Source organism: Chrysemys picta, chromosome 4 (assembly GCF_011386835.1).
Source record: "Chrysemys picta bellii isolate R12L10 chromosome 4, ASM1138683v2, whole genome shotgun sequence".
NCBI classification, from domain to species: Eukaryota; Metazoa; Chordata; order Testudines; family Emydidae; genus Chrysemys; species Chrysemys picta.
The window spans coordinates 23,204,918-23,231,204 of record NC_088794.1 but is presented as its reverse complement, the minus strand read 5'-3'; the positions used below and the strand labels follow the sequence as shown (position 1 = coordinate 23,231,204).

General features: G+C 48.9%; 2 protein-coding genes across 2 annotated transcripts in view; one reads left to right on the top strand and one right to left on the bottom strand.

The window, feature by feature from the left end:
* Positions 1 to 107: 107 nt before the first annotated feature.
* LOC101945698 (blue-sensitive opsin) lies at positions 108 to 11,185 on the bottom strand. Its single transcript, XM_005309675.3, has 5 exons — positions 10,825 to 11,185; positions 7,640 to 7,808; positions 4,258 to 4,423; positions 3,228 to 3,467; positions 108 to 2,556 (listed from the first exon to the last, which is right to left on the bottom strand). The coding sequence occupies exons 1-5, from the start codon at positions 11,183 to 11,185 to the stop codon at positions 2,425 to 2,427; spliced, it is 1,068 nt and encodes a 355-aa protein (XP_005309732.1). The 3' UTR covers positions 108 to 2,424.
* A 5,293-nt stretch (positions 11,186 to 16,478) lies between these two features.
* Positions 16,479 to 26,287, top strand: part of MLN (motilin) — a 35,485-nt gene continuing 25,676 nt past the window's right edge. Inside the window, exons 1-2 of the mRNA XM_042858112.2 lie at positions 16,479 to 16,609; positions 18,260 to 18,410. The gene's annotated coding sequence lies outside the window, so the exon portion shown is untranslated. The remainder of the gene's footprint in view (positions 16,610 to 18,259; positions 18,411 to 26,287) is intronic.

Sequence of the window (26,287 nt, the reverse complement as noted above, 5' to 3'; positions counted from 1 at the left end):
TGCTCCTCTCCTTGGAGGGGGGCGATAGGGTCGAGAAATGTAACAATTTCCAAGTACATGAGCAAATATTTACAGGTGCCAAGACAAAAAAATATATCTCCAGTGTCGTCTCCAGGAGAGCTGGGAGCAGCAAAGCCCCCCTCACAGCTCCATTTGTTATATTGATTTATAAAGACTATGTATATCGATTTTCACAGGCCGTGCGTCTGCCAAGGATGCACAGCTCCGACTTTCGCTTGTGCTGGCAAGGGGTCGCAGAGACCGCTCCAGCCATGGATTTTGACGCTCTGTGTTCTGCAACGTTATGGAACGATGCCTCCGAAACACTCCCGTGAGCTAGAGTAAATGCCACACAAATGTGGAGTCCATTCCAGGTGAGGGGCGGGGGGGGAATCCAGTCTGGGATTTCTGTGCCCGCCTGGAATGGATCCAGCTGGGGGATGCGCAAGTAGTTAGAGCTTCTAATGGGATTTGGTGGTCAGAATGGCTTGTTAGAATGGGATGCCTTTGAATAGCCATGAAAGGTAGCTAAGCCGGGTGTGAAGTTAAAGGCAGTGGTCACCAACTGCTGTTCACTGATTCATTGTAACACAACTGAAAATGCTGATCTCTAAACTAAACCCTGATGCCAGTGAACAGCAAAATCCCCACTGATCTGAATGGGACTGGGATTTGTCCCCCCATGTCTCCAAGCTTGTGGAGAGCGTAACGTGGATTAAATCTACAGCTGGGCAAGGGTTTCCCAGTACTTTAGCTTGAGGCACTGGGAAAAACCCTGCTCTACTTGAGTCTGGAGCTGGCTTTGCATTGCATCAGCTCTGCTCTGCTTGGAAATGGTGCAGAGGGAGGTGTGCTGCCCTGCATGCAACCTCTCCAGTCCTCCTGCAACAGCCTGAGGTGCAGCCAGGCAAAGAAACAAGGTAGCTTCCCTCCTGGCCCCTCTGTGAGTGAGAGGATGGGGAAGATAGTAAGGAACAGAGAGGGAATTACAGACCACAGAAACCTGCTGTTGTGTTCCATTGCAGCTTCCGACCAAGGAAAGAGCATAATGCCAGTAACCATGAGCTCTGGGGAGAATGCAAGGGATGGATGGATGTCTTCCCGTCCTGCATCCACTCACGCACACGCTTTCAGACCCGCATGCATGCAAGTGCTTATACCTGTGCATGCATGTATTCGTAGACTTTTGTATACGCACGCAATGTTGGTATGTGCTCACATGTACTCGTGTCGCTACATACACCCAGTGCGCAAGCGCTTTAGGGAGGGGGTTTAAAGCTAAACCAGCGTTTGCGCTCCCCATGCTCTTCCTACTGGGCTGTCTTCCAGGATCTGCATTATTGCTGAGCTGGACTTTCCCTCTTGCACGGAATCATTTGCCGTGGTGCCTGATGGTAAATACACCAAAAAATCCTGCAATTCTCTGACCATTGAGAGCTATCACCTCTCTGCTAGCAAGTTATACAGCTGGCACAACTGTAGGAGAGCGTGGTACCCACAGCTGCTCCCACTAGCATTGATCCTGAATTATCACGGTCCGCTCTAGTGGACTGAGAATGAGAATGGGAGCCAGGAACTCCTGACGTCTAATCCCAGCTCTGCCACTGACTCCTTCTGTGGCCTTGGTCACGTCACTTCACCTCTCCATCTTGCCATCTCTGCAATGGGTATAGTGATGCACAACCCAAATGGGATGTTGTTTTAGAAATGGAGCCACAGCAGCAGCCATTGAGGACTGAAGCAGAGCTAAGAAATTATGCTGCCGACTTGTTCTAGTTCTAAAAACACCCATCAAGCACCAGGGTGCTGGACAACTTCCCCTCCGTTGTTGTATGTTACCACTAGGGCTATTTCACTTCATGTGACACAAGCTGCATCACAGAGTGTGACCCATGGGCAGCACAGCTCAAGGGGTTAGCTTCTGGGGCCACTCTTTCACCAAAACTCTTCAGCCCCTGCCAACCTAAATCACGCTTTATTTCCTTAAATCTATGTGCACAAGGGGGCGGGAGGTCATGAACAAGTGAGCACAAAGGTCTGCACAAGTTGTTACTGGCTTTGCGTGAGTGTGTGCAGTAGGGCGTGCAAGGGTTTGCGTGAGAGGGCTTAGAATTCATTAGTTGATATTTGCACGGGTGGCTGCTTGCACAAGTGGTTTGCATATGCACAAGTGAGCCTTTGCATAAGTGGGTTCCGTATGTGCACAGCTGTTTGCAGGGAGGGGTCACATTCAGTATTGACACCGCTATTTTCACAGGGGAGGACTCTCCTGTGCACACCTGAGCAGGTGTAATATGTGATGACGGAGTACAAGGGAGTAATTGCATGAGACAAGTTCGTGGACCAGAGGGTACGTGGGTGCATCACTTTCTACTTCTTGATCCCAGAGCGTGGCAGGTCCCCCAAGTTCAAACTGTCCATGGTCTATGCTGGTGACACTTGACTGGAGGAGACGGAGGATACCTCAGTCTTGCTCTGGGATACGGTTGAGGAGACATCATCATCCCCAAAGGGGTTCTTGCCGCAGCAGATTGTGGTGATCATGCAGTTACGGAACTGAAGGGAGAGAGAAAGCAGTGGCACGTTTGCACAGCACATACATCCACGATGGCCAGTGGAGCCGTCCTTCTGATCACCAGACAAAGAGCACTTTGCTGGGTTACATATAACACCTCGCCCACTACAGAGATGCTACCATCCCTGTGGCGAAACGTGGCAGCTGTTCCAACTGCACAGACAGCGCTAAACAAATTAAGGCAGAAAGCGACAGGTACCAGATTCAACTGGAATTGGTTCTGGGACTGGAATAGCAGGGGGGGTGCTATTAGGCAGGAGGAAGATGCATCTGCACAGCTGTGGTGAAGCTCACGACTGGAGTAGCAAGAAGACTGCAGGTCAGGATCAAGGTGCATTGGCAGCACCAACACGGGACTGGGATAATAGAGGGGCTGTCGGTTGGGATTGAGGTGCGTTGGCAGAGCTGGGGGTGTCCCAGGGAGTGGAGTAGCAGGGGTGCTGTAGGTCAGGATCAAGGTGCATTTGGAAAGCTGAGTAGAGGGAGACGAGGGATGGAATAGCAGGGGGGAAGCTGCAGGTCAGGACTGAGGTGCATTGGCTGGGGACGCAGAACTGCGAGAGCAGGGGTGCTATAGGCCAGGTTCAGGGTGCGCCCTGAGAGTTCTGGGGGAGGCCTAGGACAGGAACAGCTTTGGCTCTGGGAGTCTCACCTGTTTGTTCATGAGGACATAGATGACGGGGTTGTAGAGAGAGGAGCTCTTGGAGAAGAAGGCAGGCACTGACATGAGAGTAGCGGAGAAGTCCGCCCCCTTGTTGGTGAAGATCCAGAACGCCACCAAGGCATAGGGCGTCCAGGCCATGAGAAAGCCCAGAACCATTAGGATCACCATGCGGGTCACCTCCCTCTCCGCCTTCTGGGTGCTCGCCGACTCCTGCTGCTGCGCGGCTGCCTGCGGGAGTAGGAGAGGGCAGTGAGGCAAGGAGCGCATTGCAGTGCTGAGCTGTCTCCCACCAGCCAAACTAGAGAGAACTAGATACCTGACATGGCTGGAGTCAGGGAACAGGGAGTAGGTCTGAACCCCTTTGCTGGGAAAGCTGACCCCTGGGCCGAAGACGTTTCAGTTCATATTGTATTATGCCCAGAAGGGATCAAAATCACTGCACAGAACATGGATGAGATCCAGGGGCAGGGACCCGCTCCACTGCTCAGAACCTGGACTAGATCTGGAGCACAGACTAGATTTACACATGGAGCGGCTCACACCCAAGGCAGCATAAACCCAGTCATAAAGTGCAGCCGATAAACTCTCTTACCTGGAGAAAGGAGAGGCTGAAACAGGCACACACCTGCCCCTGCTTTGTGCTTGCAGAGAATCATCCCTGCTTTCGATCCCCCTGTGAGGCCCTGAGCCCCCTCCTGCCCGCTGATAAATTATGGGTGTGACGTTTTACATCTCTTGCCTCTTTGCTAAGCCTGGGCCTGTCTCCAGAGGAGATGGGGGAGTGAACAGAGATAACACCGGGGGTGATTCATAGATTCCAAGGCAAGAAGGGACCACTGTGATTGTCTAGTCTGACCTGGTCAAACACATGCGGGCTGGTATTGCCCATCAGATGGTGCTGCTGGTGCTTCAAGGAGCCTGTTCTCCAGCTGAGGACCAACACCTTCTACCCCCCCCCCCCCCCCAATGCTCGTTACCTCTCTTCACCAAACCCTGAGCAGCTCGACGCATACTCTACCTCTCGGACTTTGCATATGAGCCGCCCGTAGGAGAAGAAGATGACCACCACCGGGACGACGAAGTGGACCATGAACATGTAGACAACGTAGGATTCGTTGTGGTAGTCGGGGTTGAGGGTGTAGTAATCTGGGCCACAAGAGCACTGCATGCCCTCGGGAATGTATCTGCCGAATGAGAGCGCAAGCGAAGCAGAAGGGTTAGGTCGCGCATTTCACAGGGGCCCCCCATGTGTGACCTTCGGATGGGCCTGGGTTGAAACTGGTGAGGTGACCTAGAGTCTCTGTGTCTGCAGCAAGATGTCTTGCCCATGGGCTGGAGAGCCTGCAGCTAAGCCAGCCCTTGATTACAAGATGAGCCCCACAGGAGAGCAACCAGGTGATTCCAGTATAAAAGGCAGCAGGCACCTGCAGGCAGGGTGAGTTTGAGAGAGTAGCTGAGACTGCCAGAGGCAGGAGGAAGCCTGGCAGTAACCCGGGGAAGCCCAGAGCACAGGAGGTTGTGTGGTGCTGGAGCTGGTGGAAGAAGCCATGCAGAGAGCACGCCTGGCTCTACAGAGCCCGAGCCAGGTAAAGCCTGTGAGTGGGTGATGAAGAAGGGAAGGTGGGGAACTTTGTGTGCGTTTGGACTTTTGAGTTCTGGTTTTGGACAAACTCCATTGCCAGCCTGAGGAGAACCGGGGAAGAGTGAATTCAAAGGTTCACTGGAGCCTGATTGAGTTCTTAGCGGGGCTTGGATGAAGGGGAAGTAGAGGCGGAACAGTCACAGAGGCAAACCTCGCCACGATGGGGCGCTGGGCAGGCAGTGAGCAGCCGCGGGGCTGAATTAGCAGCTCCCTGAGCCTCTGAGAATGACAGCACCAGCCAAAGCCAATGGCGCTGTGACCAGGCATTGCGTGTGCTCCTTCCAAATTTCTCGGCCCATGCCCTTCAGTCCTGACCTGCAGCCCCCACCCTCTGCTATGCCAATCCTGAGCTCCCCACACCCAGCTCTGCCAAGGCACCCCCGCTGGCCTATCGGTGTGAGGCAGAGGTGCATGCTTCCACATGGGGCTCTGCTGAGCCTGCTGCACTCCTTCCCTGGGTGATGGGAGCCGCGGCGAAGCGCCGTGCCCCAGTGCCAGGCAGCCCGGGAGAGGATCACGCAGGGGCAGTGATTGATTCAGGAGAAGGCGGCGTGTTTGCCGTTTGCTCTGCGCTGACTCATTGCACTTGGACATGTAGACATCAGTTGGTTGTGACAGACGCTCCCTCCCATGGGGAGCAGGCTGTTTATTCCTGTCCCTACACGGCTGAGCATTTGGTTGCCAGGTGCCACCTGCTCTTTCTCCTGAGGAGCAGAGATGACAGGGAACCTACTATGGCTCAATGCAGGTATGAGCTCTGAGATGTCCTGGATTCCCTGCTGCTGAGGGGTCGTGTCCCTGACCATCTTGGCTAATAGCCATTGATGGACCTATCGTTAGCGCCTGCTTAAATTTTTGCCTGTAGAATAAGATTCTTTCCATAGGCTTTTCAGAGCATCCTATAGAATTCAAAATCCTATAGGAAGGATTTTGGTTTTAATTAGACCTATAGGATGGATCTCGTCCTTTATGAACTCCCATAGGACTTCAGAGTAATATTGGTTGTGGGTCGAGCTTGGGTTGTGGGCGGAGCTAAATGGACCCCTGTTACATTTCTGCAGCATCCTATTGGTTTCATCCCTAGTCAGTTCTTTAGTGCTTTTCTGTAAAGAGAGAGATTTGCGGTGGGGGGGATGTGTCCCAAACTAAAAACCCCTCTGATATTTCTTAGTTTATCAGATTTGGGGTTTCTATGACTCAAAAGCAGCTTTGTTACTTTAATAGCTAATGTCCTGATCCCTGCAGAGTCACGTAAGTAAATTGACTTCAGTGGGTTTGCTGCCAGGAGTAAATGTAAGTCTTTTTCAGGACCAGGTCCCAAATTTGTGCAGCAGGAGGGCTGTGGCGAGGACAGTGGCCTTACCTGTGCTGGAGGGGAAACAAGTGAATTCATGTGAAAGGCGCCAGATTGTCAGCCCTCCTTAATGCTCAAGTCCTGTGTCTATCCGCAGAGCCTATACAACAGAGGCGTCCCATACTGTGCTTCAGTCCTGACCGCCCAGCTCCTGGCCAACATGATATTCGGGCTCAACTTGAAACGATAGGGTCCACGCCACGTGTCCTCTTAATCTTAATTCATTGTCTTAACTGGGATTTACTGTCATATGTAAGGATTAGCACTGGGCGCTGCCGTTGCAGGATTGAGCCCCTAACTCTTCTTCACTCCGAATTCTGCTCTAGCTAGGTTAGTCTGCAATGACTGCTGGAATGGGGACAACCGTGTGCACAGCTGGCTCCCCAGAGGAAAATACAGCTGTTCGACGGAGCGCAGCTGGTGGCCTATGGCATTAGACAATTGCATTACGAGCAGACCGTGCTTCCTCTGAGCTCACAAGCAAGTACAGAGAGTCTCGTCTCTGCTTAGTGGCCTGGGCAGCTTTGTCCCTTCCCGTCTGCGGTAGCGAGCAAAGAGTATGTAGGTCTGTATTTGCCCTTGCCACGGTTAGTTCTCACTTCCTATGGCTGGGCCGATGCACAGAGCTTTTGGGACAGGAACATCAGGGGAAGGCGTTGCAGGTCGGGATTGTGGTGTCCCAGCAGAACTCTGTGTGGGACTCAGAACTGGAATAGCAGGCGGTGATGTTGGGCCAGAATGAAATGCATTGACAGAGCTGGGGTGAAACCTGGACTATCAGGAGATGCTGAAGGTCAGGACTGAGGTGACGCATTAGCAGCGCTGTGTGTGGGGAGTCTAGACAGGAATAGCAGAGGGGGCTGTAAGGTAGGATAGAGGTGCTTTGGCAGAGCTGTGTGAGGAAGCTTGTAATGCCCAGATGTGGGAAGTTACATTTTCAGGAGGATCCCAAAGCTCAGAGTCTGATTCTCCTCTCATTAGCACTGGCATAAATCAGGAGTAAGTCCATTTAAGACGGTGGCATTATCCCAGTATAAACCCAAGGTACACAGATCAGGTTCAGATCCATAATTGCTTTTCCTCCCTTGGTATCCTGCTATTAATTGATTTATCTTGTTAGACTGACCTCACACTTGGTAAAGCAACCCCCATCCTTTCATGTATTTATATCTGCTCCTGTATTTTTCACTTCATGCATCTAATGAAGTGGGCTGTAGCCCACGAAAGCTTAGGCCCAAATAAATTTGTTAGTCTCTAAGGTGCCACAAGGACTCCTCGTTATAATTGCTTCTGTGCTTCAAGGGCTCACGCATAGGGGGGCACCTGGGTATTTGGGAGTCGAGTATTTAGACAGCGGTCTTTGTCCGGATGGTGTCAATACTGTCTGTGTTTTGTATTACTTACCTGGACCAGCCAAATAGGGGTGGAGCAGCGCAGGAAAAGGCCATTGCCCAGGTAAAACTGATGCCCATCAAGGCATGGGTGGCAGAGAAGCGGAAGTTGCCCATGGGCTTACACACCACGATATAACGCTCTATGGCCAGGACGACCAGCGACCACAGGGCAACCTGACCTGGGGGAGAAAGAGACAGACAGAGCAATCTAACATGAGTGAGCTGTTAAAGGACTTGGGACAAGAACTTGTCTAAACCTGCTCTTATCTGAACCGAGGGGAAGCATAGTCTGGTGGGTACAGTACCGGACCAGGAGTTGGGTCACGGGGCTGAATTGGGTCACGGGGCTGAGTTGGAACCGGTACCCTGCAGCCTCCCCATCTCACCGTTCCTTGAGCAGAGTCTGCCTTTACTCTGCCTAAGAATCTGGCCCCAAAATGGCCATATAAAGCACCCAAGGGCCAATATGAGTTTCTAAATGTCTTGTTTAGGGCCCTGGTCATTTGTCATCCCCTAAAGTCAATGAGTCAAGTCTCAACCTGGTGTAAGGAAGCGCGGCTCAAGGCGTGAACCCTCGCTTGCACCACGTCCGAACCTGTCCTGATGGTTCTAAGAGTCTAAATGGGTATTTGATATGTGTCCCCGCTGCAGGAGAATGAGCCCGGGCAGGTGCTGGTGTGTTTATTTATCAAAGGATAATCAAACCTTAGGGGATTATGAGCCTTTAGCCTGTGCCATAAGCCTGTTAATGCCCCCAGCATGTGCTCATCCGCTGATAGCTACACCCTCTGCTCAGCTTTCATGAAGAACGGTAACTCTTGCTGCTTCCCTTTAGTATAAATTTTCTTCTTCCTTTCCCCCCACAGTTGGGACCCTCCTTGTTCTCGCTGGGCAGAAATGGAAAGCCTGGATAAGACGGAGGGCCTGAAAAAGCGTGAAAGGTTAGAAGCTGTTGTCAGGCACAGAGATGGGGCCTTTTCACTGAAGGAATTAGTGATGACACTAAGTGGTCCTTCTTCTGCTCCCTAATATAGACCCGGCCCCATTTCCAATCCCTGGCATAGACTGGATTCATTGAGCCTCTTTTCCTGGTGGCAGGAATATCCCCATTGCCTCAAATGTATTCAGGAGTGAAAATTACCCAGTGAATTTTTAACCTTTTTTTTTTTTTAAACTCCTGGCATTGATTGCAAACTGTTCCCTTCAAGAATTTGCTCTCTGAGCTGTGTTCGGTTGGCCGGATAAGTGACCAGGTATCCTCTCTCTTTGCTGGTCGGATGAGCGCAGAGATGTAAAATTAATTCATGCTGCTTGGAAATGGACTTTTTTTTTGCAAGCAGTTGTGCCACTGAGATTCGATCGCAACCCTGCCTGCAGGAGTGAAAGATCAAAAAGCCACGAACATGGTCAGATCAGCTGGGTTTGAAAACGCTGCCGGATAGTCATTGGAAAATTTCTGCACTACTTGCACAGCTCTGCTCAAAAATATAGACTGAACCCTGGTTCCACTCCTTGAGACTGACCATGTCATTTTTCCTCTTCTTGAGAACAACCACATCTTCCTTCAGCTCCCTGATACACACTTAATCCTCACTCTGCTCCCAGATTTAGACCTTTCCTCCTCTTTCATAAGCACCAAACTCCTCTTCTCTAGCCCAGAGGAGACTCCTTTTCCCTTCCCAAATACAGATGGGATCATTCTATCCTTCGCTGATACTGATCGGATCTTCCTTCTCCTCCCAAATACTGACCTGCCCCTTCTCTTGTATAAAAAACCTGCCCTTGCTCCAAACTGCAGCATCCTGCTGTAAGATGCATTGTTTTGGACCATTGGTTTTATGTAACAGTGATAACATCTTCCACTGGGAACCTGGGACAATTTTATATGCTCCTGAAGTCTTACTGTTTCACCAAACATTTTTTGTATTTCCCATGACAGCCCTGGTTATCGATGTCTTCCATTTCTCCACGGAACTGGAACAACGTGGGGTAAGTTTCCCAGGCGCTGTTCCCCATTCTAAAAGAACCACCCTAAGGGAATTTCAGTCTCTTGGACCTTTTTAGTCCTTGACCCTTCTGCTGAGGCTACCGACAAGGGGGCCCAATTAAGGTTGGTTGTGATGCTGCCTGCCGGGGGATAAAGACCCACCTATCCACCCATTTGACGCAGATCGCTGACTTGGACGCCGATGTGGTACTAATGTCTGGCCGGGTTTGACATGACTGGCATAGCCCAGGAGGTGAAAGCCTTCATATTAGAGGGCAGTATTCAAACCTGGGCATCTGCATTCAGGTGCTCAGTTCTGTACATGAGTGCTCCCAGCAGCACTGCAGATGCTCAAATGCACATGTTAGCTACCTAAACCAGATAGTTCCAGGTCAGACTGTGGAAGGACGAGTCATTTTCAGTCAGGCTGCCAATGACTGACCTGCTGGGAGGGACTTCCGCACAATATTCAGCAGGGCTTATTCTAAACGGTGGAGGATCTTGCCAAGACCATGGCAGTTTCCAGATTAATCTCAAGATGTGCTTGACTTTGTGTGGACCCTAGCGATGGGCTCAAACCCAGCCCTTCCCAATTCAAACACCCCTGAACTTTGGGTCCCAGATCCTTAGCTGAACTTTGCAGCTTGGGCTGATTTCTTTTCATTGCCGCTTTTCTGAAACTCCTGACGTGGTTGCTGTCGTCACGGGCTTCCAGGACAATTTTTAAAAGTCCCCAATCTATTTTGCGCACAGCTCGTAGCTTGTCATTGGGCTGGTTCTCAAGTCACTGTGCCATACTGATGTGGTACCTTTGCATTACAATGCTACATCACCCTTCCGGGAGTGGCATAATGTACTGATGCCACATAGGGCATGTCTACACTGCAGTTAGGGGCTGTCATAGCTAGCTCAGGTGCCAGAGCAGTGAAGCCGTGGCAGCACGGGGCTGTACAAACCTGCCCGGAACCCTGGGTAATTACTTGCATGTCTAGCCCGTGCTAAAACATGCAGTGGCTAGCCCACTAGTGCAGCCAAGCATGTTTCAATGGGGAGAAACAGATTGAATGCAAGTCATCTGCCTGGACAGCATGCTTCCAACTGGAAATAAACCCAGGGCAAACTAGACCTTCCTTCCTCCAGCCAGGCAAGCGCATGCCTGATTCCCCCTTCCCTGCCCACCCTCAGCTCCCCCCCCGCTGAGCTCTTACCTCCCAGTGTGGCAAAGAAGCCCTCCACGGCACAGCCTATGGGCCCGAAGATAAAGTAGCCGTTCCAGGCCGTGTAGAAGGTGACAGTGAAGCCAAAGCAAGCCATGAAGAGATCAGCCACTGCCAGGTTGACCAGGATGTAGTTGAGTGGCTGCCGCAGCTTCTTGTGCTTGAAAGTGACAAGGAGGGTGAGGAGATTGATGGGGAGCCCGGTGAAGATGAGAAAGAAGATATAGCAGCACACGATTCGGTACTTCCAGGGTTCGGCTAGGTAATACTGTGGGTACTCAAAGGGGCTCCGCACCAGCCCTGTTTTATTGGAGAGCGGCACATAGAAATTGATACCTTCTGTCCCGTTCATCCTTCTTTAGTTTAGCAGCTGCTCTTTATTATTTAATTGTTTCTGTCTTTTTTCAGAACCAATTTAATTTTATTGTCAACCTCAATAAAAAAAAATCCCCCCACCCCCAACAGAAATCCTTAAGAGAATGCAGAGCTGGTGTGGTGTCCCTCATCTACATCCCAGGGCTGGCAGCGCCAGGATCCCATGGGGGTTTTTATATCCTTCGCCCACTTCTGCTGGAGTGGAGGAGGGAGTGAGGGTGGGAGGGGAGGATTAGGGTCTAGGCTAAGTTTGTATGACAAGGACAACGGGATTGAGAGGGGTTGATGGTTTAAGCGCCCTCTAAGCAGCTAGTTGGCCCCAAAACCTGCCTTAAGGCGTATTAATTTCCATTAAGTGTTTAATATCTTTGAAGGAATTTGGTTTATTTGGAAGTGAGGTGAGGCAGGAACAGAGCGGTAAATTGGCAGGTGGTAACCAGGAAAGAATGATAGGTAGGTAGAACGGTATAACAGAGACAGGAGTATTGGAGAGGGATTTCTGTACCCACTTGAATTCGACCTAAATGGTAGCCCTTGTGACTGCCCAGTAGCTAAGAAGGTGAGCTGGTCAAATTATGTGAGCGGAAGGATGGTTCGGGAGTTAGTGCACTGGCTTCAGACTTGGGAGACCCAGGTTAAATTCCCAGCTCTGCCACCGACACCCCATGTGTCCGTGGCCAAGTCACTTAGTCTCTTTGTGCCTCACTTTCCCATCTGTACAATGGGTTCTGTTCCACAGGGTGGGGCGGGGGGTCTAGTGTCTAGTATAGGGGATGGGGAGTCAGGACTCCTGGGTTCTATTTTTTTACCTGATTCCGGCTTCTGCAATTGTATTTGTTAGTTGCCAATATTCAGCAAATAATTTGGAAAAGCAATTTCTGACTGCTGGGTTGTTTGTAATCTGCTTGCTTGGACTGTTCAGTATTTGATATTTGCTGTGTGTGGTTGGTCACTTAAGTCGCATGGTATTTTTTCTGCTCCCTGACTGGCTTGCTGTCTGAAACTTCAGACAGAAAACAATGACTCTCATCCTTCCAATGGTCAGATTAATAATTGTTCATGCTAAAATTGGTGAAATGTATGGGTTTCATGAATATCTGAATACTCAAACAGTACAAGTTGTGCTGTAATAGTGAACTGGATTCTGAGCAGAATCAGGTCCTCTCACTGCAGGTTCTGGCCTCATAAAAGGGACGGCTGAAGCAGCAGCACTTGAATTTTGAATCATAGCTGCAGCGCTTGGCAAACCTGAACCCACACCCAAACTGGGTCACAATGGAATGGCATCTGCATAGGTGCCTTGGAACATTGCAACATTAAATGTACTTGGGTCTCATCATCAGCTTTGGACATGTCCACATGTTGGAAAGCAACCAGCCTTCTTCTTTTGCAGGACTCTTCTTGACCAGCCACTCCTGTCCCGGGCCAGCTCCTGCCTACCCTTCAGGAGGAAGTTATTATCATTGTTATTTATTGGGGTGTGTTGTGATAGCATCTACTAGCCCTAATTATGCCCAGGAATCAGTTGTGCTAGGCACTGTACAAACACAGAGCAAAAAGACTGTCCCTGCCCCAAAGAGTTTATAGTCTAAATAAGTACTGGGGTTTCTAGGCTGACGTCTCAACTGAATTACTTTGTAAGCCAAATGCTGTTGCGATGCCAGGCTGCCAAATGGAACTAGCAAGAACAAATGGAGATGGTTCTGCTGGGCTTTCATTTCCATGCAGTCCTTTCTCACAGCCCATGCTGCAGCTTAGCTGGGAGGTGGATTGCACAGGGTCTTCATTGCAATTAGGTTTCTGAAGTATGTAACTGAATCTGATCCTCCACTTGGAAAACCCTAGTGCTTTGAAGGGATATAGTGACTGGGAAGCGTCTCCTCCTTCCACTTTGCATGGTGGGCTGAATGTATAACCCTGTCTCCTCACCCTCCTCCTGCCCTGCCTTGGGGATGAGATTTTTTTTAAAAGGATATCATGGAGCCAGATCCATTGACTCATTCCGCACAGACCCCTGGAGGAACAGCTACCAGAGGGTAATTCATTCCATTGCCTACTGGAGAGTTGTTGAACCAGAACCCTGGGCATGTTCAAACTTTGTAGTTTGGGACCATCCCTGTCAGATGGATCTGAACCAGAATTCCAGCTCTGAACCTTCTCAGATTTTACAGAAGTTTGAATCTGGATCAGAACTACATGGCTAAATCCCTAAGCATTTCCAAACTGGCCTGGATTCAAACCAGTGATTTAGAAGTGAAAAACTCTATAGGCCATTTCCCATGCCCTGCCCTATCATGTCATTTTGCCCTGGAGATTCCGAGGACCATCTCTTCAAAGAGATACATGCCAAGAAGCGTGCGCATGACCTGGGTGCAGAACCCCCAGCACATCAAAGTCCCAAGCATGCATTTGCACGTGTGTTATTAAAAGGGTTGGTTCATATGTTAAATCCCCTTGAGCCAAACAGTCTGTAACCTGAATTTTAATGAAAATGTTTTTGGTTTGTCATTGGTAGAAGGATCATATCTTCCCAGGTCAGGAACAGGAGAGCATTGTGAAGTCAGTTAAGTATCACTGTCTCCATTTTACAGATGAGTAAATCAGGGTGTATTGAGTCATCACAATGAATTGTTATCACAGCTGGGAATAGAACGCAGGAATCCTGACTTCCATGCCCAGTCCCACCTGTTCTCACCAGTAGGTCACATATCCTCCCAGCTGTGGAAATAGAACTCAGAAGTCCTGACTCCCAGTCCCGTTGTGCTGAAACCCTAGAGAACACTTTATTTAAATGGGGATAGGCCAGTGGTTTTCAACCCTTTTTCATTTGCAGACCCCCTAAAACATTTCAAATGGAGATGTGGACCCCTTTGGAAATCTTAGACATAGTCTATGGATCCCCAGGTGTCCATAGACCACAGGTTGGTTGAAAACCACTGGTATAGGCAGTAGATGACTCCTGTTGTCTCTGACACACCCAAGTGGCCTGATCCTGCTGGAAGTCAATGGCAAAACTCCCATTGTGGTCTATAGTCGCCTCCACTTCTCCCTGGAGGTGCAGTAAAGGTCACCAGGTTTCCCAGTGGTGCCTCCCTTCATTCCTGCACTCTGCTCCCCTTCCCAGGCTTGGGAAGCCAATCAGTCTCACAGCTTTGCAAGGACTGGGGGCAGCCAGAAACTGGGACTAGGCAACAGGGGATGGATCACTCGATAAATTGCCCTGTTCTGTTCATTCCCTCTGAAGCACCTGGCATTGGCCACTGTCGGACAACAGGAAACTGGGCTAGATGGACCATTGGGCTGACCTAGTATGGCCGTTCAAGGAGGCTCCTTGGCCACAGTTCTAAAACCAGCTTGACAACTTGCTGTTATTTGTTCAAGAAGTGGTGACTGGGGAAGGGGAAAGCACTGTGGTGGCCTCCCAGCCTGTCCCCTTTTCCTGGCGTGGCTCAGTTGGCCACATTAGGTGGTTTATAAAATTCATAACAACATACTGGCCAATTACAAGTCCTCAGGTCTTTCTGGCTCTGCTTCCGCTCCTTGACCTGGGCTGCCCTGCAAGAACCTGTCTGGTCTACAAGTATGCCATGGCAAGGCAATAAGATGGTTGAATTAACCCAGCTGGGTCTTTCCTGGCCTCTTTGACTCATTCCAGAAACTGCAGCTACAGTGGGTCAGCATTTAATTTTGCAGAAAGCTGGCATATCTGTCTATCTATGTCCATATATGTTTGTCTGTCTGTGCTCATCGCCATGTTATCTAAGCATGGGAAAACACACCACCAGATTCCACAGGAACCTAAATACCTAATTATTTGTGTTTTGTTTTTCTTGGGCTATTTTCTATTTTTGCATCGGGGATGAAATATTGTATGTGTCACCCAGATTTAGGCAGGTGTGAGTCCGAGTCCCACTTTAGTGTCTAGTCCATAGAGGAGAACAAGTCTACTACAGCTGCTAGCTAAAGGAGTTGCTCCGTTAGCAGTAGTGGCTTGTGTTTTTAGTGCTGAAGAGCCAGGGTTCAAACCCTGTTGTCATCCCAACCATGGTCATCATATACGTTCCGCACTTGGCTGAGTGCCCCCAGGTAAAGTATTGCAGATGGTGGAAATGCAGTGACAAGGACCAGCTCTCATATTATTTCAACCCTGAGGCAGAGAAAAGCCATGGAGCTCCACAGCCGACCAAGGGTTCATTTAGTAGACTTGGGCGGACACGGTACTGGAGCGTTATGATTGTTTAATGGTTATATTACAGCACTGCCTGGAGAGGCATCAGCCAAGTCAGGGCTCCAAGCTCCAGGGCTGTACAAGAATTGACGGCCTGACTCCCGCTGGAGGAAAATACTATTTGCACCAGCTGCTAAAAACCTACCGACTATAGACTGACTCCCCTGGAACTGGGTGCAGGCTGTCCCCAGTGACTGGAATGCTGGTAGCATCCCTACCTGCCTGGTAAATGCCTGCTTGGGTGCTATTCAGAACTGTACCCAGGCAGGGAGAATGGACAGCTGGAGAGGCTGGTGCATGATCCGCAATGAGGAGGTGGCTGTTTGGACAGGAGAGGGTCTGGAGATGGCGTGAGAGAGAGTGGCAAGAAAAAGTGTGGCTGCTCCACACTCAAACTGCGGGAGCAAGTGGGAAGGAAAGGACGGTTTCACCCTGACTCCTCAGTGCTGAATTTGGGTCAAGGGGAAGTTACGTCGCTCTGTGAAATCCGTCAGAACTGGGTCAGAACTACCCCCAAACTCATATGCTCCCTTCCTTGTCCGAGCTGGATGCTGGACGCTGCTGCAATGGGAGAACTGCCTAAGGCTTCTTAGCAGAGCTCTCCCGCTAATCTGTGACATATGGTGGCGTACATGACCCTGATCTGTTAATACTGTAAGCTTCGGTCCCTTCCCCCCCACCCGCCCTCCTCAGAGATGAGGTGGATGGAAAAAGTCAACATCGTCTCTGTGGAGAAACTAGATCGTCCCAAAAGCTGGGGGGGTGGGGAGGGCGGAGGGAGGTTTTAGAGGGAGCTACAGGGCAGGAACGGAAGGCCAAGGGGTAGAAAGAATGATATCTTTATCGCCGGCATGCTCTGATCCTCCAGCTTTGGACTGAAAGGACAGAGAAGTAGGACATGGCTGGCAGAGACCAGAATAATCAGATCATTGAAGCCAGGGGTGCCCTGGGGTAAGGGTTCCAGATAGGAAGGCTACCCCCCTTGGAAAGGGGCTAATGCCATCTTGATACATGAGTGAGAAGTAGCTTTGGTGCACCAAGTCACAAAATGATCCAACCTGATTCCTTTCTCCTCTCTAGACTCTCCTCGGCTCCTCGCTGGTAAAACACAAACAGCCCTTTGTTCCACAGAGCTCCCTTGCCATCATGTCTCAAAGACGCATTTCCTTGAAGGTATTTTATATCCCTCCTGAAAGTGGCAGAGGTTTCTAAATGTACCAAAGGTGGATTCCCCCACAATGAGTCAATTTCAGAAGGTTCATACTTCAGGGTCCATTCAGATGAGCATCCAAAAGTTCATAAGTTTCTCTGAACTTTTGTTTGCAAACAGTCAGGGGCCAGTCTAGCTATAGGCAATCTAAGGAGCTGCCTAGGGCAGCAGATATTTTAGTAGTTATCTAGAGTGGCTGATTTGGCCTGGCTGCCCCTTCATCATAACAGAGGGGTGACTGGGCCAAATGTTGAGTGTATGGTGTTGCGACCTGGTACATGGGGTCACAATACCACTCAGATTTGCTTCAGTCACCCCGGGTCATGAAGGAGGGGCAGCTGGGCCAAATCTGCCACCCTAGGCCTACGAGGAGTGGGGCAGATACTGAAGTTTTGCCTAGGATGGCAGATTGTCTTGAGGAACCTCCGAAAATGTGGGCTGAGAATCTCATGGGAATGTGCATTTCCACTTTCGAGACATATTTTCATGAAAATAGCCATCCTGACAACATTTTTGTGCTTCCATGTCCTCTCCTTAGAAGTGTAGACACTCCCAATGAAGAATAATTGGGGAAGGAGGAGGAACTAAGGCAGATATTTTTGGACTTCTAAGAAAAGTTAATCTGGAGTTTGGGAAGAAAGTCATATTGTATCCAAAGAGATTCACATACGTGGACCGGTTTACATGAAGGACTAGCTAGAAATCCCTGGACTTGTATTCAATTTTGGAGGATGAAAGTCAAGAAGACTGTATGAGGATTTGAACTCGGGTCTCCTGAAGCAAAAGGCTGGAGTAGTAACTCAATGTTCCTGCATCTTCACATGTGCATGGGCATGAATGTTACCTGATCTAATATGAGGCCATAGAAAAAGCTCTTTGATTTTCAGTAGAAGTGGGCTCCAGCCGCAACGTTCAGACCTGGGTCCAATTCCAAATTTTCATAGAGGTGAAGGATGGATGAATCCAGAGGTACAGACTGACCCCTTTTAGAGATGGGATTGAGCACTAAATATGGGAAATAATAATACCTAGATCCTGTATCTGGATTTGAACTTTACCAAAGTTGTCAGGTATAGAGATCAAATTCCAGTGGATGCCCATGCACCAGTCTGTAGCTACAAAACTAAGGAAAGCCAATAGAATTTTTCAAATTCACCCAAATCTCATGGGCTTTCAGTAGCACTTAGGCTCCTAAACCATTGAGGTGTTTTTGAAAATTTTACCCAGTTTTACATAGAACATCCAGATGCTGGTGTATTGGTAGGCTCCATGTTTGCTGGCACCCAGAGATAAAGTCTCAGGACCAGATACCCAGCGGATGTAACTCAGATTAGCCCCATTGACTTCTATTCAGGCTCCTGAGATGAGGCTGGCAGATGTCTTTCCAGCATCATCATTCTTTTCATGAGTTCAGTTTTCTCCCTTTGCAGCCTAAGGTTAACATGTAGGTAGAGCAAAGATCAAGCTAGGTGCAGCAAGCTCTGGTCCTCAGTTGACATGGATTTAGAGTTCTCACTAGGTCAGCAGCAGTCAGAGCGATACCTAAAGGCCTCAAGTCAACTCGGAGGAGGAAAATGATACCAGAGGGAGGATGGCTGGTTTTTTTTTTCCAGGATGTGAACTTGGATTCCCCGAACCTTCTATGCACCAGTAATGAAAATGGAAAGTGATAGCTTTAATCTGGTATCTGTTAGGCCAGGAAACCTCCTATGACACCTCTCAGAGAGATCTGCGCGATTTAAAGAACATCATCCTACCATACAGGTAAATGGGGAATTTGGGACATGTCTAGCAATTCCAGCCTCTCCCCGCCCCACACACACACACACACTTCGGGATGCTCGGGATGCTCCCCGGGGCAGGGACTCTCTCTTCTTAGGTGTTTGTATAGTACTCAGCACAAAGGGGCCCTGATCATGATTGGGGTCTCAAGGTGCTACCATAATACAAGCAATAATAATAAATGGGAAACCTTCATTAAAATGCTGTGAAATGTGTTGGACTTGGATGAGAGGCTACACCCCAAATGACTTAAATCACTAGATTGACAGCCCTGGGAATCCCAGTTCTCCTCTGTCTGCAGAACCAGGTACTGCAGGAGGAGGGATAGTGATTAAGGCACTGGACTGGGACCCGGGAGGCCTGTGTTCAATTCCCAGCTCTGCCACAGACTTCCTGTGTGACCATGGGTGAGCCACTTAGTCTCTGTGCCTCACCATGGGGGTAAGAGCAGTTGTGAGGATAAATGTCCATTTGTGATTGTGAGGTGCTCTGATACAGTGGTGGTGAGGGTCACATAAGTACCTAGATAGCAGCATTTCAAACTCCCCTACAATTCTGATCCACCTGCCTCCTCTAGGGTTGAGAGGGGACTTTGGTGTCCCTGGCCCACTCACTCCTTTGTCCTCTCTGAGAGAGACTCAGCAAGGATGTGGCAGTATTTGTGATGGGGGATGCATGGAACTGAGACAGTGCAACTCATTTCACAAAAGCTACCGTCAGATGGCAACAACTTTCAGCCTCTATGATGACTGAATTCAGAGAGGAAAAGTCCTCTCTCCTATTACCTATGCCATCTGGTCCCCCAAATTGTATCAGGCCAGATCCTCAACTGGCGTAAATCGGTCTAGCTCCATTGACTTCATTGGCGTGGGCACCAGTTTACGTAGCTGAAGATCTGTCCCCATAGTTCTTTTGCAGCTGAGTTTTCATCAGGCAAAAGCCCAAACTTTCCCAGAGTCTAAGTCACAAGCAGCTCAAGTCATGATTCCTACCAAGATCAGAATTGTCTTGTTTCTTCAAAGGTCAAGGGCATTGCAGGGAAATGCAATTCCAGCTCCCCTGCCTCGTTCTAATCGATGCCCCGAATGCACCCCCTCCCAATCTGAAAGGGTCACACTTCTCAGTGCCTGCTGTGTAATGGATTCCTCCCGAGCCGTCTCTCCGCTTTCCGCCTTTGGTCCGAACACTGGCCCCATTCAGGAGCCTGATGTGGTTAGCTTGTGAACCTCAACGACCACCCCCTTCCCTGCTTTATAACATCCTCTCTCCCTCCGACTGGTGTGCAGAGGTTAACAAAGAGAAAACGATTTAGCGCAGGCTGAATGGGAAAGGCTTTGGTGGCACAATAGGGTTTGAAAGGTGTATGGCTGAGAGGAGCCGTCGGGAATGATGAAACTATGTTACCACTGGCCCGGCTGCATGGTTCGGTGACTCTCTGACGAGCAAGGAGACCTTTGTGTGTTAAATAACAGGAAAAGTGATTTCACAGCTGGGGCCTGACTCAGAGGCCTGGACTACACTAGAAAATTAAGTCAGCTTAAAAACGTCACGTGGGGTGTGAAAAATCCACCCCCCTGAGCAGCGTAGTTAAGCTGACCTAACCCCCAGTGCTTCTGTTGACCTAGCTAGCGCCTCTCTAGGAGATGGCTTATCTATGCCGACAGGAGAACTGCGCTGCTGTAGCATTTCAAGTGTAGACAGGCCCTTGGTCACAGTAAGGCCCCTTCAGCTGGTGTAGATCTGCTGTAAGGACTCTATGCTGGCTCTGCCCCCAGCAGAGGGGGGTATCCAGCTAAGGTACTTAGATGGCTGTTACCATAGTAACTTTAACATTTTTATCCTCCCAACAGGCCCATAAGGCAGGACTCTTGTCCCCATGTTACAGATGGGGAACTGAGGCACAGAGAGGCTAAGTGACTTGCCCACAGTCATACTCTGTCTGTGGCAGAGCAGGGAATTGAACCTAGGACTCTTAAGCCCCTTCCTAGCACCCTAATCATTAGCCCATCCTTTCAACGCATGTAAAGAAATAGAAGCTCATCAGGAAACCCCAACCCTTCCCCAACCCATACAAGCCCTGACCCCACAATCCACCCCATCCCAAAATAAACTCAAAATATAAAAATTCCACCTCATTAATGCTTGCAGCCCCCTGCTTCCCCCCCAATCAATCTGGTATAATAGGCTAGTCTTCCACTAGAATGTATTTTGGCAACCTCAGTGAAGGCATCCGACTGCTCATCTAGCAGCTAGACATGTCTAACTAGGAACATTGCCACCCACAGTAAGCCATGTAGATAAATACGAGTGGAACTATCTGTGGGTGCAAAATTCTGCCCTTAAAAACCAGAAGCCAGTGCTGAAAGCCTGGCCCCTGGTGCAGATTTTTGCTATGTGCATTTGGCCAGGTTTATAAATAATACCCTGACCTGGATACTACTTTGCAGAAAGGTTTGTGCATTCCTCCCGGGGAGGGAGAGGGCAAATCTGGGACTGTAGCATGCTTCTTTGCCTCCCCCCGCCAAAAGAAGTCCCCCTCCCCGTGACAGATAGGAACTGTGCATAGCTGGTGAGCTGAGCTGCTTATCCCTGGCTTGTGAGCTCACCTGCCGGGAAAGGGGTTAAAATGAGATAAAGCCGGAGTGTTATGGAAACCATATGGAAGGGGAAGAAAACCCTTTAGCCTGTAATTGGATTCATTCCCAGAAGCTCCTGGTGGAGGTGAGCCTGACTAGAAGTGACAGGTCATGATCTGTGAGATGCTGTCAGCTGTGCTGCCCAAAGCAGGATGTGTGTCCACAAACCAGTAGATCAGTCCATTAGGCTGGATCAAATAGATTTAAATGTGTGACAGGGAGAAGTAGAACACAGATATATATTACAATTCAGTTCGGTGTTTTCAAGTCTGGATTAACTACTGCAGGTGACAGTGCTAAGCAGAAGCTCCTAGCCCTCTGGTGGCTAGAGGAAAGCATGCGTTTGCAGGGTGCAGACTGTTCTTCTTTGGCCTGTGTGGTTTGTCCGTATTCCAGGCTTTACAGGATTGTTTTCAGTAGGAGGAGAAATCGATGCTATGAGTCAGGTACATTCTTGGTGTAGTCTTGTTTATTTACAGACAGACGCCCCCGAAGTCCTGTTTCCCTCAACACAGTACTGAGTGTTCCCTGAACAGCAGGCAGCTTGCTCAGAAATTCCTGTGTTGGCCCCTCCAGTGGGCTCTGTGCCCAAGGCTTGCTGTCTCTGCTTCCTCTCAGGGGCCTGCTCATAGCTCCCTCTCCAGACTTCCTGCTGGAGTGCACAGGTTTGCAAGGTACACCGCAAAAACACAAGAGCCCTTGAAAGATCGGTCAGCTGCATGTGTTGTATGTGGATCAAGCATACCCCATCTCCCCTCCCATCCACGGGCCTCCCCTCTCACCACAGCATCCCTGTGACAGCCCCAGCAATTGCTGACATGGAAAAGCAGGGTTCTCCGGGACACGGTCGTCTCCTGCCCACAGAACGAGGGATCCCAGAACAGCTGCAGACCTTGGTCTTTTTGTGTGTGGCACTGTCAACATTTTTAAAAAATCAGGAAAACTGGAAGTAGTATATTTTATTGCCTTAGAAGACACAGATTAGATAATATCACTTCATACCTAGTATATTGCTACATGACATGGGTATTGCTAACCCAATGCAGCACAAACACATTTTCATGTGTCTGTTAGCTGCTGTGAAACAAACCAAAGACATCTTCTAACATGGGTGATCAGTGATGCAAGCAGGAAAATGTTGTCTGTTCCCATGAGGCCTTCCCTCGCTTGCTGCTACTGAAATAAACTCTGAGCAAGCCTTCCACGCAGCTTTGCTCTCCTTTCTAAAAATATCACCCAATATTCTAGAAGGGGCAGGGCAAGCAGCAGCATTGCCTGGTGGTAGAAGTAGAGGAAAAGGAATCAGGAGATCTGAGGTCTGTTCCTGCCTCTCCCATTGAGTCATTGTATTAGACCAACATGTTCAGACTTGGGTGCCTAACTTTAGGCACCTAAACAAAAACTGCCTGATTTTCAAAGGTGCTGAGCGCCCACAGTGTCCTTGGACTTAAATGGGAGTTGTGGGTGCTCAGCACCTGTGTTGTTATCTATTATCTCTAGTGTGGTAGCATCTAGGAGCCCCAATCATGGACCAGCACCCCATTGTGCTAGCTGCTCTACAGACACAGAACAAAAGGCTGTTCCCTTCCCTAAAGACCTTCCAATCAGGCCATTTATTTAGGTGCCTAACTATGGATGGTTTGAACCCTTTGGGCTTCACCTCTTTGTGCCGGACTCTGTGTGATGTGTATAATAATAGCTCAGAGGTGTGTTGTGAGGCTTAATTACTCTGTGTGAACCATTCTGAGATCCTCAGATTACAGGCGCAATACAAGTGAAAAACATGAATTATTGCTAGTAGGTATAGTTATGCTATACTCCAAAATACTCTAAGATCATGATTGTAAAAAGTGGAGTCTGAGGGTATGTCTACACTGCAATGAGACAACCATGGCTGGCCCGTGGCAGCGGGCGCAGGCTAAGGGGCTGTTTAATTGCAGTGTAGATGTTGGGGCTTGTGCTGCAAGGTAGGAGGATCCCAGAGCTTCGGCTGCAGCCCAAGTCCAAACATCTTCATCACAATTAAATAGTTCCTGAGCCCGAGTCCTGCGAATCTGAGTCAGCTGACATGGGCCAGCTGTGGGTTTTTAACTGCAGTGTAGACAGACCCTTAGAAAATCCCTGTAGAGCAGTGGTTCTCAAACTATTGTACTGGTGACCCCTATCACAGAGCAAGCCTCTGAGTGTGACCCCCTCTTATAAATTAAAAACACTTGTTTATATATTTCAACACCATTATAAATGCTGGAGGCAAAGCGGGTTTTGGGGTGGAGGCTGACAGCTCGTGCCCCCCCATGTAATAACCTCGCGACCCTCTGAGGGGTCCCGAGCCCCAGTTTGAGAATCCCTGAATAATACAGTATCTTTTTATAGGGATTGGGGGGGAATGTTTTGTAGGTATTTTTGTTCCCATTGTAATTTTGGAAGTTAAGTTTGGTCCTGTCTATATTAACTTGCACCAGTATTGGAACAAATTTCTCTGACGCATTGATGGCCTCATTTAACAGACTTTGACCCCCAAAAGTGAGACCCCCCTGAACGTGAAAGGTCTTATTCTCTGGGCACTCATCCCAGTTTTAAAGCAGCACCATTCTCTTGACACTAATGGAACAACTCCTCATTTCACTCTTGAAAGCAGGGGGAGAATAAGTATTGGGATCTCTTGCCATTTTTGTCATGAGTCTTGTGTTACTTGGTGTTTTTTCTTAAAGCCTCAACTTCTGGAGTCATATAGTTGTGAGAATCTCAGCTTTCATTGAAAAGAAGTCAGTGTCTAGCCCGCATGGTTGCAGAGAAAAGCTTGAAAATGTAATCCTAAAAGGCTCGGGAACAAGACACCAAATAAAAAGAACACAAGATTTATAATTATTTTTTAAAATGTCATGATTGTTAAGGTCCTGATTTTTGAACAGTTAGAGCTTCTTGAATAATGCCAGTTTTTTGAGAGAAATTTTTGGGAAAACGTTTTTTTGGACAAAAAAAGTTTGTTTTTTTCAAAATATCCCAAGAATTTCTTTTTCCAGATTTTTTAACTGGGGCGTGGCGGGAATGTTTTTGAGAAACATTTTTGGTAAACAATTTTGTATTTTGTTTAAAAAAAAAAATCTCATTTCAAAAACCAAATACCAAATATTTTTTTTTATCAGAAATAGACCAGTAAACTGAAAACTCTTCCCAAAAGATATTTACCAAATAACTTGGGCTGGGCGGGGCCCAGGGGGATGTCAGAACTGGAAAATTGCAACCAAAATGAAAATGTTCATTTTGCCAAAAAGCCATTTTTCTTTGAAAAAAATGTTTCAGCGGATAAAAGAGATGACCAGCTCTAGTGGCAATGCCAGGAGAAGCAGAGCTGAAGTACAGTGAGGCTGGCACTGGAATAGGGACTGGTAGCTGCCCTCCGTTAAAATGAATCAGCAAGCCTCTAATTTTGGAGAGGCCTAATCAGGGCTGGCTCTAGGTTTTTTGCTGCCTCAAACAAAAAAAATTTTGGCTCCCCCCTCCCCCAGCCCTGGGCTCTCTCTTCCCCCTCACCCCCCCCCCAACTGCACCCACCTGCCGCCCCAGCTCTGGGTCACTGGTAACTCGCTCCCAGGGCGGGTCATTCAGCAGGAATTTTGGATGTGCACAGAACACAGACAGGACTGGTTCCTATATGGTTACAGAACTGCAGTAAAGTGGAACAATTTTCAGCTTGTGTGATTGAAGGCTATCTGGATGCATATTATAAGACTGTCCTACATAAATGAGGAAAAGTTGAGGTGCCTTTATTATTGTTTTGTTCCATTCTTTGTTTCTATGGGGAATTTGCCAATGCAATATCACTGTCTTCCTTTTAAACAAATAAAACTAAAACTAAAAAAAAAGCAATGGCTGTTGAAAATAGCAATTCCAGTCCTAATAACCACTGGGAAGCATTTCTTGCTCAATTTATTCTACTTTTTCTACAGCAAGTTACAGTGGATCAGTATATTTGATTTGGGAGAAATGAAATAACAGCTGCCCAAATTGAGCTTGAGCACTCCGGAATTTTGAGGGTGTTCAAATCTGGAAGGCAGGTGCTAGATTCCCTTTCTGAATATTAGCTAAATCTGGAAAAGAAAAGTCAATTTCTGCTTCCATGGCTCAGAAGTGGAAATCCTCCTACGTGCCTGGTACTGTATCTAAAGCTGCCCAGTCTAGTAGAGCCTCCCCTCCCTTACTTTTCATTTTAAATTCTAGTGGGATCCACATACCTCCCTTGCTAGGCTTCAGATAGAGAGGGGCACTGTCCATTTAGTCCACCCAATTCTTTCTTTGGGGGAGAGCCCAGGGCTGGGGCGGCAGAAGGTGCGGGAGGGATGCGGGGGGGAAGAGCCCAGGGCTGGGGCAGCAGGAGGTGTGGGTGGGGGGAGAGCCCAGGGCTGGGGCAGCAGGAGGGTGCAGGTGGGGGCCAGAGCTGGGGCGGCAGGGGGTGTGGGCAGGAGAGAGTCCAGGGCTGGGGCAACACGGGGGTGCAGGGGCGGCAAAAAACCTAGAGCTGGCTCTGTCTCTACCATTCACAGCAAGCTACAGAATGAGGTTTCAGTTCCACACTCCTTCCCCCTCCCTTTCCTGTTGCTAGTGGCTAAGGGAATGCTGGGAAATGTAGTTCTTTTCCTGCTCCAGGGCTGGCTCTATAGGCAGGGAGCTAATCAAGGAACTACAGCTCCCAGGGCCCCCTGTTGGTTCTCAGCTCCCATGCTGGATTCTTGTGCCCCTGCAAATTTGCTGCCCCAAGCAACTGCTTGCTTTGCTGGTACCTAGAGTCGGCCCTGGGCCTAATTTATCCTTGTATAAGCGGGGGAAGCACGTTCTAAGCTTGTTTCAGGTGCTTTAATTTTGCCCTCTTTTCATTGCCCTCCTTGTTTTAAAGCCTAGTATGGATGTATTCCAGACCACCTCATGCACGTTCTCTCTTTGCCCTTTATCCCGTAATTGGATTCTTTCCTTCCTCTCCGCTCACGTTGGCCTCCTCTCTGTCCCTTTACATAAGGGGCCTGATTCTCTGCTGCCTGTGCATAGAGGATGTAAAAATGCTGCCACAGGCGGGAGTGAGCAATGAATTCTGATTTGGCAGCAGGTTGTATCCACTTCGCCCGGGTGCAAAGGGTGGTGCGAGGATGCAAAGTAGTGGGAAATATGAGTAGAATCAGGCCCTGTATTGCCACTCTTTGGACCTGATCCAAAGCCCATTGAAGTCAC

Excerpts from the sequence above, each read along its gene's own strand:
- LOC101945698 (XM_005309675.3), bottom strand. The coding sequence starts at position 11,185 with ATGAACGGGACAGAAGGTATCAATTTCTATGTGCCGCTCTCCAATAAA. Across the intron at positions 7,809-10,824 it reads CTTCTTTGCCACACTGGGAG|GTCAGGTTGCCCTGTGGTCG; the intron begins GTAAGAGCTCAG and ends TTTCTCCCCCAG. Across the intron at positions 3,468-4,257 it reads TCATATGCAAAGTCCGAGAG|GCAGCCGCGCAGCAGCAGGA; the intron begins GTAGAGTATGCG and ends CTACTCCCGCAG.